At 38.2% G+C, this 16,094-nt stretch overlaps 1 protein-coding gene across 1 annotated transcript in view; it reads left to right on the top strand.

Moving 5' to 3' along the window:
- LOC146756798 (ankyrin repeat domain-containing protein 26-like) overlaps window positions 1-16,094 on the top strand; it is a 55,905-nt gene that overhangs the window by 35,556 nt on the left and 4,255 nt on the right. Inside the window, exons 13-24 of the mRNA XM_085524259.1 lie at window positions 2,832-3,049; window positions 4,633-4,816; window positions 6,402-6,548; window positions 7,133-8,089; window positions 8,329-8,481; window positions 9,707-9,882; window positions 10,078-10,144; window positions 12,611-12,723; window positions 13,131-13,272; window positions 14,031-14,324; window positions 15,012-15,244; window positions 15,632-15,878. Coding sequence (XP_085380385.1) covers window positions 2,832-3,049; window positions 4,633-4,816; window positions 6,402-6,548; window positions 7,133-8,089; window positions 8,329-8,481; window positions 9,707-9,882; window positions 10,078-10,144; window positions 12,611-12,723; window positions 13,131-13,272; window positions 14,031-14,324; window positions 15,012-15,244; window positions 15,632-15,878 — 2,931 coding nt within the window. The remainder of the gene's footprint in view (window positions 1-2,831; window positions 3,050-4,632; window positions 4,817-6,401; window positions 6,549-7,132; window positions 8,090-8,328; window positions 8,482-9,706; window positions 9,883-10,077; window positions 10,145-12,610; window positions 12,724-13,130; window positions 13,273-14,030; window positions 14,325-15,011; window positions 15,245-15,631; window positions 15,879-16,094) is intronic.

Here is a 16,094-nt window from a genome sequence, read left to right as displayed (position 1 = left end):
ATTAAGTAAAAACCTGAAATATGATCTGTCAGTGCTTTCTCTGCCTCTGCAAAATATCTTCTTATCTGATCAAGTTAGTAAGTGTTCGAAAATATTTTTTGAAGGTCATTATGGAGGAATATAGGCTAGGCGTCCTGTTTGTATTGAGCATACAGGACTGGGTAGGGATCTTCATTGAGTGTCTGGAGTCTTCTGTACTACCTCAAGGGAAGTGGAGGAAGTAATATCATCATACATCCAAGGCACTGTGGAAGAGGGATGTGATTCATTTCAGCAGGTAGAGAGCGGAACTTAAGTATTGGAAGGTGGTAGCAGATGTGCAAAGTGAATGGAGCTTGGAAATGAAGTGGCTGAGGCAGGTGGTGACTGAGATGCTCTCCATTGTGAAAGATTTTTGTGGAGTTACGATGTGGAAGGAGAAAAGGGCCTCTATAACCAGAGTAAGAAGGACAATAGTTGTGGTTCCTTGGGATGCCAAGGCTGCAGACCTTGTTCAGAAGGGAACACAAACCAAGGGCAACTTTGCAGGGACTGTGAAGTCAGAGATAGTGAGAAGGCTGGAGAGAGGAGCTGGTCAGTGAGCTTGAGGCATGGTACCGTTTGGATAGATGTCTCAGTTCTTGATTTTGGGCTGAGGGCAGGAATGAACAGGTATTCCTTGTAAATATTTGTCTTGGGAGCTTGGAATAGAATTTAATAATTCTGACTCTGAGGAGCATAAGTGATTGTAATGTAGCCAGTCCCTTGTTGTGGTTAGTAAAAAAGCTTGTTATGATCACTCACGCTTTTTATGAATGCTAACCAGCAGGGGGTTTAAAGGGACAGTCAGTAGAAAGTTGAGTATGGGAAAATTTGGGCAGTTGTGTTTTCTGTTGCTACTGATTGGTTTTGATCTGTTTGATTGGTTTATGTTTCTAAACTAGATCCTTCTGTTTTGAGGAAAAAATAAATAAGGTATCTTTGTTTTGTTGTTGTTGTATGATGGGATGAGTTTGCAATGTAAATTATATGGCTTAACGGTAATTTCATTTTTCTTGGTAATTTTTCTGTCTTTACCTGCTTACTTAAGGATAAATATGTTTTAGAAACTTGATAGAAAATACACACATGAAAAGCAGACTGACAAAGCAGAAATTTCTCATCAGGAAGCCCTAGCAGAAAATGAGGAATCCCACAGTGCTGACAAGCAGTTAAGTCTAAAGCTGTGGGAAGAAAGATACAAAAAATGTGGATTGAAAAAGAGAAAAGGGAGTTGAAAAGAAATTTTACAAACATTACAGCAGAGCTGAAGCAGCTGTTTGGTGAAATTAATGAATCTGAGAAAGCTCCATCCCTTGTGGCAGAAGTGTCAGAAGATGACCTCATTGAAGAATTGAAGAGTCTTTGTGTTTCGCCTTGTGTGACAGAATCAAGTGATAAGTTAGAAAGTAAAGGTGAATTTGGAGATGTGAAACGTAATGTAGACCTAAAAGAACCCAAACCTGAAATAGTTATTCCGAGTCTCTGTGTCCTTCCTGATCACAATAACTTAAATGCGAGCATGGAAAATACCTGGAGAATACCAGATGAAGAAGGCTGCACTAATTACACAGATAATACAAAAGTACATCTATCAAAAGCAGAGGAAATGGAAGAGAATGAGAATGGGATTAGTAGAGATGTAGAGGGAAGTCCTGAGTATTCCCTGAGACATTGTTTAAAAACAAATATTTGGGATGACATTTCTAATAATCTTCCTAATATAAGACCTGTTTCCACAAATGGTGAAAGTACACTTGGCTTTATAAGTGAGAAGAAAATTGGCAAGGACATCTGTCTTAGTGACAGTGTTCCCAGAGACTGCCTTATCAAAAACAAGGAAATAGGAGAAACAGAAATCGAAAATCTTTTCCCGCATGCTCAGCAACCTTGTGGCATGCTGAAAAGGAATCTGGATGAAGAACTAAAACAAGATATGGAAAGATTTAAGAGTAAGGTAGGAATGCTGCAAATGGTATTCCTGGCTTTGGAAAAAGAGAAGGTAGAGCTACAAAAAGAGGTAGAAGTTCACCTGCTTTTCCTTATTCTTTAGTCTTTCTCAGTATCGGTGGTCCTGTTCATGTTAGCTATTGATCATTAAAAGAAGGTGCTTTGTGCAAATTGGTTTTTTTGTCTTAAGAGAAGAGCGTTACTCATAAATAAGGAAAGCAGTGGAGAACTGTGCTTTTCCCCATAATGTAATCAGAAGGTTTTGAGAAAGCAAAGTGTATTGTTTCAGTTTGACAATAGGTGGCAGTCATTTCCAGTGTAAGTAGTTATCACCTCATTACCATAAAAAGAAATTCATACAAGTACACCAGTTTTGACTGTCGATCAAGGAATGAAAATAGCTTCTGAACAGGGTCTTGATTTATCTCTTCATTTGCTGTGGTTTGTGCATGGTGTGCCTTCATTGCCTCTCACTAAAATTCCTGATTGCTGTGAAGCTGTTTCTGCTTTTGAGTTCAGTTTGCTTTTTTCCTCATCATTAAGGAAGTATGACATCATACATCCACTCATACTTTGTGTTTCTACAACTACTGTTGTGTAGTCCATCTGATTTCTTATCCATCAGTAATGCTTCTATTGTTTGTTTCCTTAGGGCTGCTTTGCTTTTTTGTTTTTGTTTGATTGTTATACTTCAAATCAAGAGTGAATTCAGAGTATATTTGTAGACTTGGTACATTTTGTAGAGTAATTTTGGGGAAAATCTTTTTTATTTTACATTATTTTAAAAGTCAAGCTTAGATTATTTGGTCTTGGATCTCCTTTAGAATCAGAAAAATATATGAAGCTTAATTTTCTCTTCATAGGTTGAGAAGGAAAAAAGGAAGCAGAAACATTTCAAAATGCAAGCAGTGGAGAAACAGGAAAGTCTTGATAAATCAAATACACCAGTGGGCAATATTACCCATCAACCAGTAAAAGAAAAGCTTGCTCTAAGGAAGAATGAAAAAATGATAGAAGAAAAACACACAAAGAATTCTTCATCTGAGGAGAGACCAAAATTACTTGAAATGCCAGTAAAAGGGTAAGCTAATAAAATAATCCGTAGAATTAGATTGTTTTAAATCTTGTAATTGAAGCACTTTCCTCGGTATTGAAAGCTATGCTGAGTAGTCCCCTGCTCCCCAAACTGTTTTAAAAGTATATTTTTCAAAGAACTAAATGCACAGTGGAGGTTCAGATTAATTTAGCTGGAGGTGATAGAGGTCTTAATCACAGAATCATAGAATGGCCCAGGTTCAAAAGGACCACAATGATCATCTAGTTTCAACCCCCCTGCTATGTGCAGGGTCACCAACCACCAGACCAGGCTTCCCAGAGAATTTCTTCCTTAACACTGACTCTAATCGTGTCTTTAGAATCTTACCTCCTATGCCTAATAAATTAATCAAGAACGAATTCAAAGCCCTTGCACGTGGGATGGAGGAAGCCCTTGTGTACACAGTGAAATGCTCTGGCTGGTGAGCTGATTCGCTGAGAAGCCTCTGGGGGCTTTGGCAGAGATTAAGTGCAACATGAGTCAGAATGATCTTGCAGCTGAGAAGGCCAGCAGCATCCTGGGTTGCAGAGTCAAGAAGCTGAAGGGAGGAGTCCATCCCTACTTAGCATCTAGTTGGTCTGTGTCTGGAGCACTGGGTCCAACTTTTGGCCTCCAAGTACTTGTGTGCATTTCTTTTTATGGCCTTCAAGAGATCGTAGTCAACATGTGTGAGTTCAGTAGAGGCTTTCCAGGCTGATCACAGAGCATGAAACTCTGTGAGAATAAGCTGAGGGAAATAAACTTCAGGATGTGCCTGCAGTCTCCCAGTACGTGGAAGGGGATTGTAAGTAAGACAAAGCCGTTCCTGATTTGGCCTGGATTTGATTCTAAACATTTTTCAGAATTCCCAAACATCTGTAAATAGAAGGAATTAATTTTTCTTCTATGTAAAATCTCAAAACAGTATTAGCTATACATGATAAAAGCTGTACTTTTTGGGAAGCTAAAGACTACATGTAAATCTTTCTCCTTTAGAATAAGCTGCTTCAATACTGATGTTACAGCCAATGTTTTGAACTACTTGTTAGTGGTTGCTGATATTCAAATCTTTTTTTGAACACTATCCTTATCCTTTAATTTATTAAAAGAAATGAAAAGGTTCATCCGCACATGGTAAGCAGTTGTTATAGTCTTAGGGAAGGCTTCTTAAAAGTTTTTGATTTGTCTTAGATAAGTGATGTGATGTTTTATCGGTATTACTTGCAGTCATTATGAATCTGTACTATATAGGTGATGATCAACTTATTAAAAACAGTGTATTTTTGTTAGTAAAAGTTCGTGGTTTACTGTTCATGTTTACCTATGTCGACATGGAAATACATGATGAATTTTGTACATCACTTAAGGGCTTATTTGTCAGTCTTGTGCAGCTCATGTATAACGTGTCTTCCACCACTAATGGAATGAAATTAGAGTGATGTTAAAAGTTTAAAATTGCAGAAAAACTTCTATATTTGAAAAGGTGTGACATTTCTACAGTTTTAAGTTGTTTCTCCTGGTTCATGATGTGGCATATTTACTTTTTTGTCAGTGCTTTAATTCCTCAAATACTCTCTTTTAAATCCCAGATTTTTTGTGAAACAAGAAGAGGAAAAGAGACATAGAGCTGAAATGCGATATGAAAAAACAAGAAAGCAACTAAAGAGGGAAAAGGATCAATATTCTAGAGAGACAGAGGAAAAACAACAACTTGAGTTTCGTGTAAGGAATTTAGAAACAGAGTTAATAACGCTGAAACAGCTCAAGAAACAGGTATATTAAATATATATCTTCTGTTTTTCTGTTTCTTTCAAACTGATATTTTATGCTAGTATGTTCAACTTGTTGGTGAAAGAGACATTAGGCAATTATCTTGGTGCATTTTGAGGACCATTGTCATGAAACCAGCGTGAACAAACAAGTTCATGATACCTTTTCACATTTTTCAGAATTATACTTTGGTTTGTGCTTCAGGCAAAGCTTCTCTTTGAGTTATTTTTCCTAATTACTACAGAACTCTGTGCGCGTGTGTGTATATGTATGTCTATATCTATATATCTATATATATATTATATGTGTATATATATATATATAAAATGTTTTTATTATTATTGTTTTTTTTCTTCAGAAGGAAATTACAGTTACTGTTTGTAGTATTCTTTCAAGTATACTTACATGAATTTAAATTTAGGCCTAAATGTTACTGTTTACCTGATAATCTGTAAATTGCCTCAGTTGCTTACAATCAAGACTGAATCCAGAAAAACTCTCACCTTTATTTTTATTACAAGTTTAGTGGCTTATTTAATGCAATTGAGATGATGATGTTCTCACTGTACACAACCTGCATGAATTCTTCAGTTCTTACATACAGTTTTGAGGGTCTTTTCACTGGCCTTTACCTACTTTTCAGCATTCCTGTCATGGTTCTACGCAGTTTGAAATATACCTCGGAAATTCGGTCTGTTGTGTTGTATTTTTCCCCATAAATAGTAAGCCTCAAATTTTCAGAACTTGTATTTGCAAACATATTAAGAACATGTGAAAGTGGTCATTAAGGATCCTCAGTGGCCACGTTGCTCTGGCAGAAGCAGTAAGTAGTTAGCATCACCTCTTTCAGTCTGCCTGGATTTAACAGGGACATCATTGGCATTAGTTTACCTCCTGGTCTGCTGTTCAGCTGGTCAGTCCTCTTCTGTGTCTCACTTCATTAATAGCCTTTGGAAATCTCATACAACTCAATTTATCCAGCAGTATTGCTAGATTTTGGTAAACTGAAAATGGATTGGCACATTTTCTGAAGCATTTCTAAATATTAGTAGAAGAGATGTAGACTTAAGACCTTGCAGTGGGGTAAAGTAAGTGTAGTTATTGTGCTTTTGGAAATCTTAGTCATTTGTTTTGTGCAGTTCTTAGTGTTAGTGCTCATATTGATGAATAGATGTTTTTAAATCTTTGACTGTAAGCATATGAGTGTCCATCTCTGGTTTTAGTATGTATATGTAGTTTGTTAGAAAGATAACTTGGGTTTCTACTTAAACTCTGTATGTTTCCAAGAATAGTAGTTCTAGTTTGTTTGTTTTTTTCTTGTGTTATAGAGGGAGATTCATTAAGTATAAAACTTCTATGATGCTGATTTGTGCAAAGGACTCACACTATCCTTATAACTTTCAATTCAGATAAATCTAAAGATGTTTGTTTGCAAACATGGAAAATTGATATGCAGGTCATTCTATGATTTTATGATAAATGACTCTTAATAGAATTAATAGAATGTAAGAATAAAAAGAATGAAATAGGAAGGTATTGCTAATTCTGATTTTGTTCAAGATTCACAAGTTCAACTATATTACTGTAGGTTGAAGAAGAGCGTGATGAAACACAGAGACAGCTCTCTAATGAAAGGAGTGCTAGAGCTCTGCAAGAAGGAATTTTGAGCAACCACCTGTGGAGACAGAAGGAGCTGGAAGAAGAGACAAGAAAAACTATTAGGAAAAATTCAGAGGTAAGCAGTTCCATTCCTAATTAATTTGGTTATACTTCACTGTGCTCATTCTAAAACCTTAAGAAAAATAACCTTTTGTGCCTTTTCGTGGATTATCTACAGTTTATCAATATAACCAAATTTTGTTACTGTTGTCTAAAAACTCTGAATAGCATCATCAATCCCACATAGACCTGAATTGCATGTGGAAGTAGGAAGCCACTGGAAAATAAGACATTGTGTTCCCAGTCTCTTAAACTGCCTGCTGTTCTTCACTGTATAGTTGTTACAATCATTTCTAAGGTTTCTACCCGTGAAATGTCCAGATATCTGGAGATTCACTAGGAAAGAAGCTGGCTGAGGCTGTTTGTGATCCTATTACTTGGCTTTTGAATTCGTTATTATACTGTCATCACTTTCTTGTTTCCATGTCCTTCATCTTTTTGCTTAATAAATTATTTTTATCACAGCCCATGAGTTCTGTTTTGTTTCCTGTTCTCTCCCTCATCCCACTTAGTGATGAGAGTGTGGTGCCTAGCTGTCTGATGGGTTAAACCTGAATTTATTTCCCAACTAACTATTCATTATTGTCCTTTATCACACAGAAATCTGACACTAATGACAGAGAAAAGGATCTGCTACACAGAAATCAGTTACTGCAAGAAGAGATTGCTATGCTAAGACTAGAACTCGATCAAGTAAAACTTAAGCACCAGGAGGATGAAGGAAAATACTTAGAGGAAAATGAGTCTTTGAAAGAAAAGAATGATTCTCTTCAGAAGGAACTTAAACTGAGTGAGGAAACCTTAACACAGACAGTATTTCAGTACAATGGACAGCTGAATTTACTCAAGACGGAATCTGCAATGCTAACTTCCAAGCTTGAACAGAAAAAAGAAAGCAAAGACAGACTGGAAACAGAGATTGAATCATTCTGTTCCCGCTTGAATGCAGTGGTTCAAGATCTCGAACATCATCAGTCATTGAAAAGTGATGCCGAACGAACATTTCAGAGAGAACGTGATGAATGGCTTCGTTTACAAGACAAGCTCCATCGTGAGCTCTCTGAGGTGCGAGAGAGCAACAAGAGCTTGTCTCAGCAGCTGAGTAAAACGGAAAGCAAAGTTAATAGTCTAGAAAACGAGCTTCACCAGTTGGAACAAACACTTCGAGAAAAAACACTGCTTTTAGAAATGACACAAAAAGACTTAAATCAAGCCCAGTGTCAAGCAAAAGAAAATGAGCATGCGTGGCAACTTGAGAAAGATCAAGTCAGTAAATTTATGATAAAGCATGAATCTATGCAGGAACAATTGGCCCAGCTCCAAAGTGAAAACCTTTTACTCCGTCAGCAGCTGGAAGATTTGCGGAACAAGGAGATCATCAAAGAAAAGGTTGTGAATGATGTCCAGGACAGATTTCATGATATGTTCAACAAACTCAGAGCTGACAGTGAAAAGCAGGTTTACCTCATGGAAGAGAGAAACAAGGAATTAAATACCAAGTGTACTGATTTAAAGGAACAAGTCTTTAAATATGAGACTGACAAAGTAGAAAGAGAGGTAAGCTATACAATTAGAATAAATTAAAATGTTTCAATTCATAAAATGATTTTGTATTTCTAAAATGCATCAGGTGTAAGTTTTACACATAGGACCAAATTGTGTTGTTTTGTTGTGGTTCATTGTTTTTTCTCTTAGAATTAAGGAGGACCGGTAAATGACTGAACTGTATAATATAGTCAGTTTAAAGGAGTAAAGTCAAGTTTCATGTTTTTCCTCATGTTTATCTGTTTCCTTAGGGTTTGGTCAGACAGCTGCAGCAGGAGCTTGCTGATGCTCTTAAAAAGCAGTCTATGTCAGAAGCTTCCCTTATAGTTACTACATGCTACCGCAGTGACCTTGAGGAAGACAAATTGCACTTGCAGAAGGAACTGGACAGGATTAAAGCTAAGGTACAGAGAGGCTGTAACTTACACATAAAATCTGAGGGTGATTTTTCCCTGTTTCTGGTGAAGAAGAGAAAAATAATGTTCTGAGAGCAAGTACCAGAGAGAGCTAAGGAGGTTAGCAGTGATACCCTGTCATAATTCATGAAGCTGGTGAAATCTTTGCCAGCTGGCCTCCTCCTCTGTAGTGAAAGATAAGTGTTACTAGAATCATCAAAAAGCCAACTAGTTTCTTTTGCAAGTAGGAGCCGTTCTTCAGCCCCACGGCTAAAGTTCTTCTTGTGGCTCCAGGGTGTTGTAGCAGTGTTCTTTCTTTTCCCAACTTACTTCCCTCTCCTGGTGTCAAACACAATTAAGAATTTATTTGTGGATGGGATGTGTACAAACTACCAACTATCTGAAGCAACATTACACAGGTGCTCTGAATTTACAAATTGTTTTTCTGTGTCTTATAAGGTTGGTTGTAAACACTATAAGGTGGTCTTTATCCCCTTAGTCTTCTCAACTTGCCCCTTGTCATCTGTGATCACAGTCATGCCTGTGCCAAATCAGAGCAGAGAGTTCAAAGTATAAGCAAATGTCCTCCTATCCTAGAAATAAATTCAGGGGTATAGATTTAAAGACAAGTATATGAACTGCATTGTTCTGTGCACTTGGTGTCCATGACTGGGTGGTCTTCGACACGAAGTCATTATGTCTTTAACTGGAGAAGATCTGTATTTGATAAGCTGCTTTGCAAAATGACCTGGTGTCTCAGCAGGTTATCGCTTTTGGTTTGGCCAAGTTTGGTGTCTGATTTCTGAGAAAAAGTAGAAATACTGGACAGCTGAATTTGAGTTTTTCTTTTTTGCTCTCTGTGAGAGTTGTGGGTTTTTTCTGAAACATCTACCATAATAACATACTAATGAGCTGTGAAATCACTTTAGGAAAAGGATGAGGTTTTTTTGGTTAATATTTTCGATAGAATAGCAAACAAGTAATTTCAGGATGTCACAAGCCACTGAGAAGGTAGGATTGGCAGTGTCAATGCCAGTGTCACAGATGATGAAATATCATCTGTTATTGTTCATTTGCTAAGAGAAATGAAGGCTTGAATGAATTGGAAACGATTCCAGTACTTTGGGTAGGGGGTGTATGTAGATACATGCAATATCCAAATTCTTCAGTGCTCACTGAGCTCTCTATACTGAACCTAACCGGGCTGCTGAGGATTCTCATTGCTACTTTACAGTTACATGACTCTGAAAAACAGCGTATTCAATATGAGCGTTGCATTCAAGATTTGAAGACTGACCTAGATAATAAGGAAAGACAAATATCAGCTTCTAACCAAAAAATGAAAGACCTTCTGTTAGCAGCTTCCAGAAGCAGTTCTACAATAAAGCAGCTGGAAGAACATGTCCAACGGTAAGAAAATAACAGAGTGAAGCAAGGTTTTGCTTTCTGGGATTCTCTGAAAACGTCAGAATTGCCTTGTTGCATCATCAGGGTAAAACATGATTTTAAAAGAAGCTCTTGCTTTAAATAGCATTCTTTCACACCATTCTTTTGCAGTGTGCGCTATTATGGATTTGTCTAATAAGATCTGTGCTTCTCTTTAAGGCTTGAAATGGAAAATGCCAGGGTGGAAGCTGCTGCGCAACACCAGGACAAGAGAACTGAAGCCTCAGTAAGCCAGTCATAAACTTCCCTTTTATTTATTTATTTTTTATTTTTTTATGTGAGCTTCTGAGCCTATTAAGATATTTTTCGTGGGGAAGTTATGTGGTTTTCCTGGGGATCATAGGGGAGCTGAGTCATCTGAGCTGTGGTGTGACTGTAGGGTACTCTGAAAATCCTGATGGTCTATTCTCCAGTTTTGAGAGTTTTCCCATAAGGTAAAGGTTGTAAATCTCCACCTTTCACTGCTGCCATTTCTGTCTTTGCAGTAGTATGAAAATGTTTGTGTTAATCAGCATGATTCTTTTGATGGATAGGACGGACAGTGTCAGCAGGAGGGAGATGTGTGGTTGAGATCTGGGAGGGGAAACCTGGATGTGAGAAATCTATTTTATCTTCAGAGCTTTGTCATAGTTTCCACCTGAGCTCATTAGGTTCTTTTTCCATTTGTGAATATGTGTTGGTACTTTACTGCCCCGCAGGGGGCTGAGGTAAGGAAAGAACAACTAGGTGAAGTAATGCTGTGCAGTCAGTGGCAGGCAGCTGGGAAGTAGCTGGTGCGCATGCATGGCTTAGCATCTTGTGTAACCTTGGAATATTCTTTAATTAGTTTGCTGTTGGAAAATTAAGCTGCTATAGGGAGAATAAGAAGGATCTAGTGGAAGGGAAAAGCTGTTGATTATCTGCACCAGAAAAGTCTGAGTTCTTTTCCAGGTTCCTTTCCTGTCATCTTCTTTTGGTGATATACCAATTAGAAGGTTTTTAGCATTTTTAACACTTCTGTATTTTACCCATACATTGTCACATAGGGAGAACCGACATTTAACATATCCTGTAAAGACACATGAGGAAGTTTTATGAGTTTGTCATATAAGCCTTTAAGCTCAGGTTTTTATGTCCTTCTGTACGTCAGGGATGTCTCTCTTTTTCTTAAAATGTGCTATTCAAAGCATGTAGACAACTTTCATTCTTTACAAAGGGAACTGAATAAGCAAACTTGTTTACACACAAATGCATCTGTGATGCAAATCTTTGCTCCTTTGTGTAAAAGGATAAGTAACATTGCTGTTCTGAAAACATTTTCTTGCTCTGAGGAGATCTGCAGATCTCCTCAGTCAGTAAGTGTAGGGAATTTTAAGAAAACTGTGAGTTAATGTTGCATGTGTGTCTTCTTATCTCCAAATGATGTAACCTCATTTTATCGTATAGAGAGCATTCACTTTTTCCACTAGCATTAAGTGCTATTCTTGATGGTGCTTCTCAAGCCATCTTTTATAAACTCAGTGTAACATTCACTATAGATCCTTAGTTGTGAGAGCTTAGCCCTGCCTCCATTTGAGTTAACAGTTTATAATGCAGTTTATGTGCAGTGTTGTCTCTCTGGTTATCTTGGCATTCCCTTTGTCATTGTTGTTTCCATAGATACAAAATCAGAATATGTTGGCTATGACATCCAGAGGCTCATGCATGATGTGCGAGGAAGATCGAAAGTCGAGAGCCCACCTTGAAGACCATATTGCTAAACTGAGTAGGGAAAATGCTGAGCTTTTAGAAGAAGTGAGCCCAGAAAACAGTCCCTAACACCTCGCCAATACCCAGAGCAATGCTGACATTTTCTTGAGTTCTTACATACTCTGATTTTATATCCCTGCTACTCAGGCCCTGAGTACTATTGTGATTTGGGTGTCATGAAGGAATTGAATAAAAGCCAAGAGAATATCTCGGAGTTGTGCTGTCAGAAAGACGGTGTGGTTTGATACCAGTTGAGCACATGGAGCAAGGCAGCAGTTCCTGTGTTCTTTATTTGAATTCCTTCTGGTTATTGTCTGACCCCTTGATTTCCAAGCAGGATTAAAACACCCCTTATTTTCAGTGCAGTGTACGGAGGAACTGCTGCATGTTTTCAGAATAACAGGAGCTTAAAACCCTTGCAGAATAAATAAGGTGCAAATGCAAACTACAGAACTAGTTGCCAGTTCTCCTGTAGTTTGTCTGAAAAAACACCATGAGGAACAGCAACTAAATTAGTAAACACCCACAAATAAGATATGGAAGTAATGACTGAGAAGACACTGGTGAATTCCAGAAAAGCAGACTCTTCCACAAGAGCCTGCTGGTCATTGGAATGAATGCTGTAGAGTGTGCAGTGTTCTCCAGGGCTGTGGCTACCTGTGCAAGCTGACCTATTAGCAGAGGAACTGCGGAAGCTGTTCTCTAGCATCTTTTTTCCAGCTTTTTGGGACGAAGCCCAATAAGGGGGCAGAGGAGCATTTGCTTCAGCAGGGGCGTTAATTGGTATCCCTAGGTCTTGGCCCGCTTGTGTGAAGCCTGAAGTGATTTAAATGTTTACAAGAATCCTGTGCCTCAGTGTTCTGCTGAATGTGGCAAAAGGATGGATATGTGCTATCTGCAGTTGCTATGTGTACTGTCCTGTGCTGAGTGTATCATGTATTTTTGTTTGTTTGTTTTTTGAAAGTGTGAGAATGAAAGAAAGAATGTGAAGAAGCCGATAGAATTGAAACGACCACTTGAAGCATGTCTTGACCAGGAAAGGGAAAGAAATACTGAACTGCAGAAGGAATGTGACAGGTATGGTTCACTAGTACTTGAAAGAGAGCTCATGTAGGTTAGAAGTCAGGCTTTAAGGAACTTGCATGTAAAAGCAGGTGTGTTTAACTCTGAGCAAATTCAGATCTCACATCAGTTCTTGCAAGACAGTTCTGGTACATGAGCCTATGATTTTCTGTAGCTGCCATAAGAAGAGCAAATGTAGGCTGCCTTGCACTTCTGGGAGGGAAGTCTTTTTTTCCTCTGTTGAGGTGAAATTTGGACCCTCCAGGTGATCTATTGCATTGAAATGCTGGTTTTTCTTATTAACTTTTGGCCCGTTGAGCATGTTAAAAATGAAGCAAGCCATAGCTATGCTTTTCTTGTACAAGCGTGACAAATAGATACCTAGTTCTTTTGCTTATTTTCTTGACTGATTTGTTGTGCAGGTTCAAGAGCCTTTTGAAGAAAGCTGTGAAAAAACTAAAGATGCATGAAGCCAAAGAAAGAGACTCCCAGTTCAATTTCCAGGGAGAAATGAAGAACAGGTATTCTGAAATGGTGAATGAAGTTGAAAAATCAAGAACAAAGGCAAGTTCTTGTTGTTTCTTTTTGGTTTTTTTGGTGTTTTTTTGTTGTTGTTGTTTTTGTTGTTGTTTGTTTGTTTGTTTGTTGTTGTTGTTGTTGTTTTGTTTGGGTCATGTTAATTTCTAGAGACTTGTAATATTCTTTTCAGTAGGTATGGAAAAGTTATATTTCTGGGAGAGAAAATTGGCTTCACAGTTGACCTTGGAAACTACTGAAACATCTCATATTTTGTACATATTCTTGCAACCAGACACTGGATTTGACCTAGAGAGAAAATACCTTCCTTTACCACTGCTGTGGAAGCTGCTTTTTGAAGCACTGTTTACAAAGCTTTCAAGAGCAATGGCAGGAGGAGTACTTGTTTCCTGTGCCCAGTTAACTCTGTACTGGAACATTCCCCCTGAAGCATGATAGGCATTCTTTCTGCTGTCTGGGTAGAGTGGTTTGATTTCCATCGAGCAGTAGAGCAGTGCACAAAAGAATGGCCCTAGTGCCTTTCAGCACACTCCCGTAAGTGAAATTCTGCTAGTTTGCTACTTGTTGATCTTTTACTTGCTGCAGAACTGAGGAAGGTTGTAAGTCAAGGAACCCTATTGGCAAGAACTTAAAAGTTGTTCTTCCCTTAAAAGATGATCTTGTCTTTCCTTTGACTCGGGTACTGAGTCAGCAGATGACAGTTACAGACTTGATGGTCTTCCCCTTCATAAATTTTCAGAGAATAATTTTACACCCCTCTAAGTTCATTTTATTACTGTCTGTAGGTTACTGAACTTTCTCATCAGCTGGATTTAGAGTGTAAGAAATGCGTCCAACTACAAGGACAAAACCATTATTTGCAAGAACTGCTGGCTCTAAACATGAAAAAACATGAAAAACTAGAGAAGACCAGATGCCAGCTGAAAGAAGAGGTGGCAAACCTGAGACAACATCTGGAGGCTGTCCACAATGTGCACATGATGACTTACAACCAAATCGAACGATACAAGAAAGAAGTGGAAGAGCGAGCTGCACAAGAAATAAATCAAAAACTTCAAGAAGTCAATTTGTTTTTGCAGGTAAGTGAATTTGTTGTGTATGTCTGTAGTTTTTATTATGTAACTTCTTTTTGCCATTTCTTGTTCGTACTTTGGTTTTTTGTGTTAGTGCCATACTTCTATATTTCCTGAAGGGAAGTGGAAGAATGGAAAATTGTTTGGCGAAAGTGCTTTTGTGTGTGTAATTTGCCTGCAGGTCCCCAAGCTAATAGCCGTCCCTTGACAGACTTCTGTTTTGCAGTTCTTAGAAGAAGCTATGGCCATCTGGTCATCTTGTTATTGCTGTTCATCACATGAATGCTATAACTTAGAGATGGCTTGGCCATACGTACAGGTTATGTTTTATCATTGTACAGGATAAAATGCTCAGGGAAGAAGTCACTGAAGTTACCGTGGGGCAGAAAGAGTGGGGATGGGATTCTCATAATTTCTTTGTAGAATCCTTTTTGTGTGCCCTGTCCTTCAGCCATAGCATTCTTTTAGTAGCTGCTCCCATAAGTAATATTGCTAAGAGCAGATCTGTCTGGATGAAAACAGTTATTTAACGTGTTGGTTCCAGGGTTTTGCCTTGATTGCTGATAGTAGTGAAAAGGTCCAGTTGACTCAGTTGAGTAAAACTGGGCCCTTTAAATTGGTTATGGGCAACCGTATAGGGAGATGCAGTTCACTTTTTCTTTGCAATGGTTGAAATTGTATTATCTGCTTCAGGTCCAGGCAGCCTCACAAGACAAGATAGAACAAATCAGAGAAAATCATCATGCCTCGCTGAGAGACCAGCTGAAGTGCAGAATAAAAGAGGTTGAATGTGAGTTGGACAAAATAAAAAATACCAAAGACAGTATTTTTCAAAACGAATCTATGCTTGCGGAAGTGGAAAAATACAAAGAGCTGCATCGTGAAGAAATGAAAATGAGAATAAGGCTAGCAAATAAGCTGGAAAGGTAAGTGCGTGCTTTTTTGGAGTGGTAACAAGACGTGAAGTAGCAGTAGCTTGCATGAAAAACCTTGTACTGTTTCCTCCTAAAATCCTTTTTCTGTGTCTTGTCAGCACTATGGATGTAAGCGTAACCCTCTAAAACCTTTCCCCTTTATTTTTGGAACCACCATCATTTCACTTCAGTGTTCTAGCAGTCACACCACTAGTTATGGCATCACTGGCCCATGTTTGAAGTTGATAGCATTTTAACACATGGCCTTTGGGCCCCTCTCATTTTGGACTTCTAATGCCTTCTCTTTTCAAAAGCTGAATAGTAGTCAAAGACCTGGAAGAAGTGACTCTGCAAAAATATTATCAAAGATAATTCTTTGTGTGTTTTTAAATATTTCAGAACAACCAAGAGACTTGCAGAAGCCAATTGTAAGCTCTTTGAGGAACGCCAAAGAAACAAATCTTTAATTGCGAGCAGCACTGTCAGTGGAGGTCCTACTGCAAGTCCAGGAAAATATTCAGCTGAACTGGGAAATCTCAGAAACAATTCCACACTGAACAGAAGCTTCAGCCAAGGGGAATGCTTCCTAGATGCTGCTGGGACTGCATTATTGGCAAGAAAAAAAGTTGAAGTGTACATGGATAAGGTAAGCATTGTGAAATACTCTTCAGTGATGAAGACTTTAGGTCATTAAGATTGTACAGAATTCCTAGAGTGCTCAGACACCAAAAATACTGACATCTAAATGATGAACTATCTAACTGTATATACACATAACTATGTACTTATGTAAGGTTTTTGTATTGTTTTTTTTTTCTTTTTTTTCAACTAGAGAAAATTTAATAAGCAGCTGCTGTGGCAT

Source organism: Coturnix japonica, chromosome 26 (genome assembly GCF_054131305.1).
Source record: "Coturnix japonica strain WE chromosome 26, WE-NBRP24, whole genome shotgun sequence".
NCBI lineage: Eukaryota > Metazoa > Chordata > Aves > Galliformes > Phasianidae > Coturnix > Coturnix japonica.
Note: the sequence above shows the minus strand (reverse complement) of the source record. Positions and strands in the feature narration are given on the sequence as shown.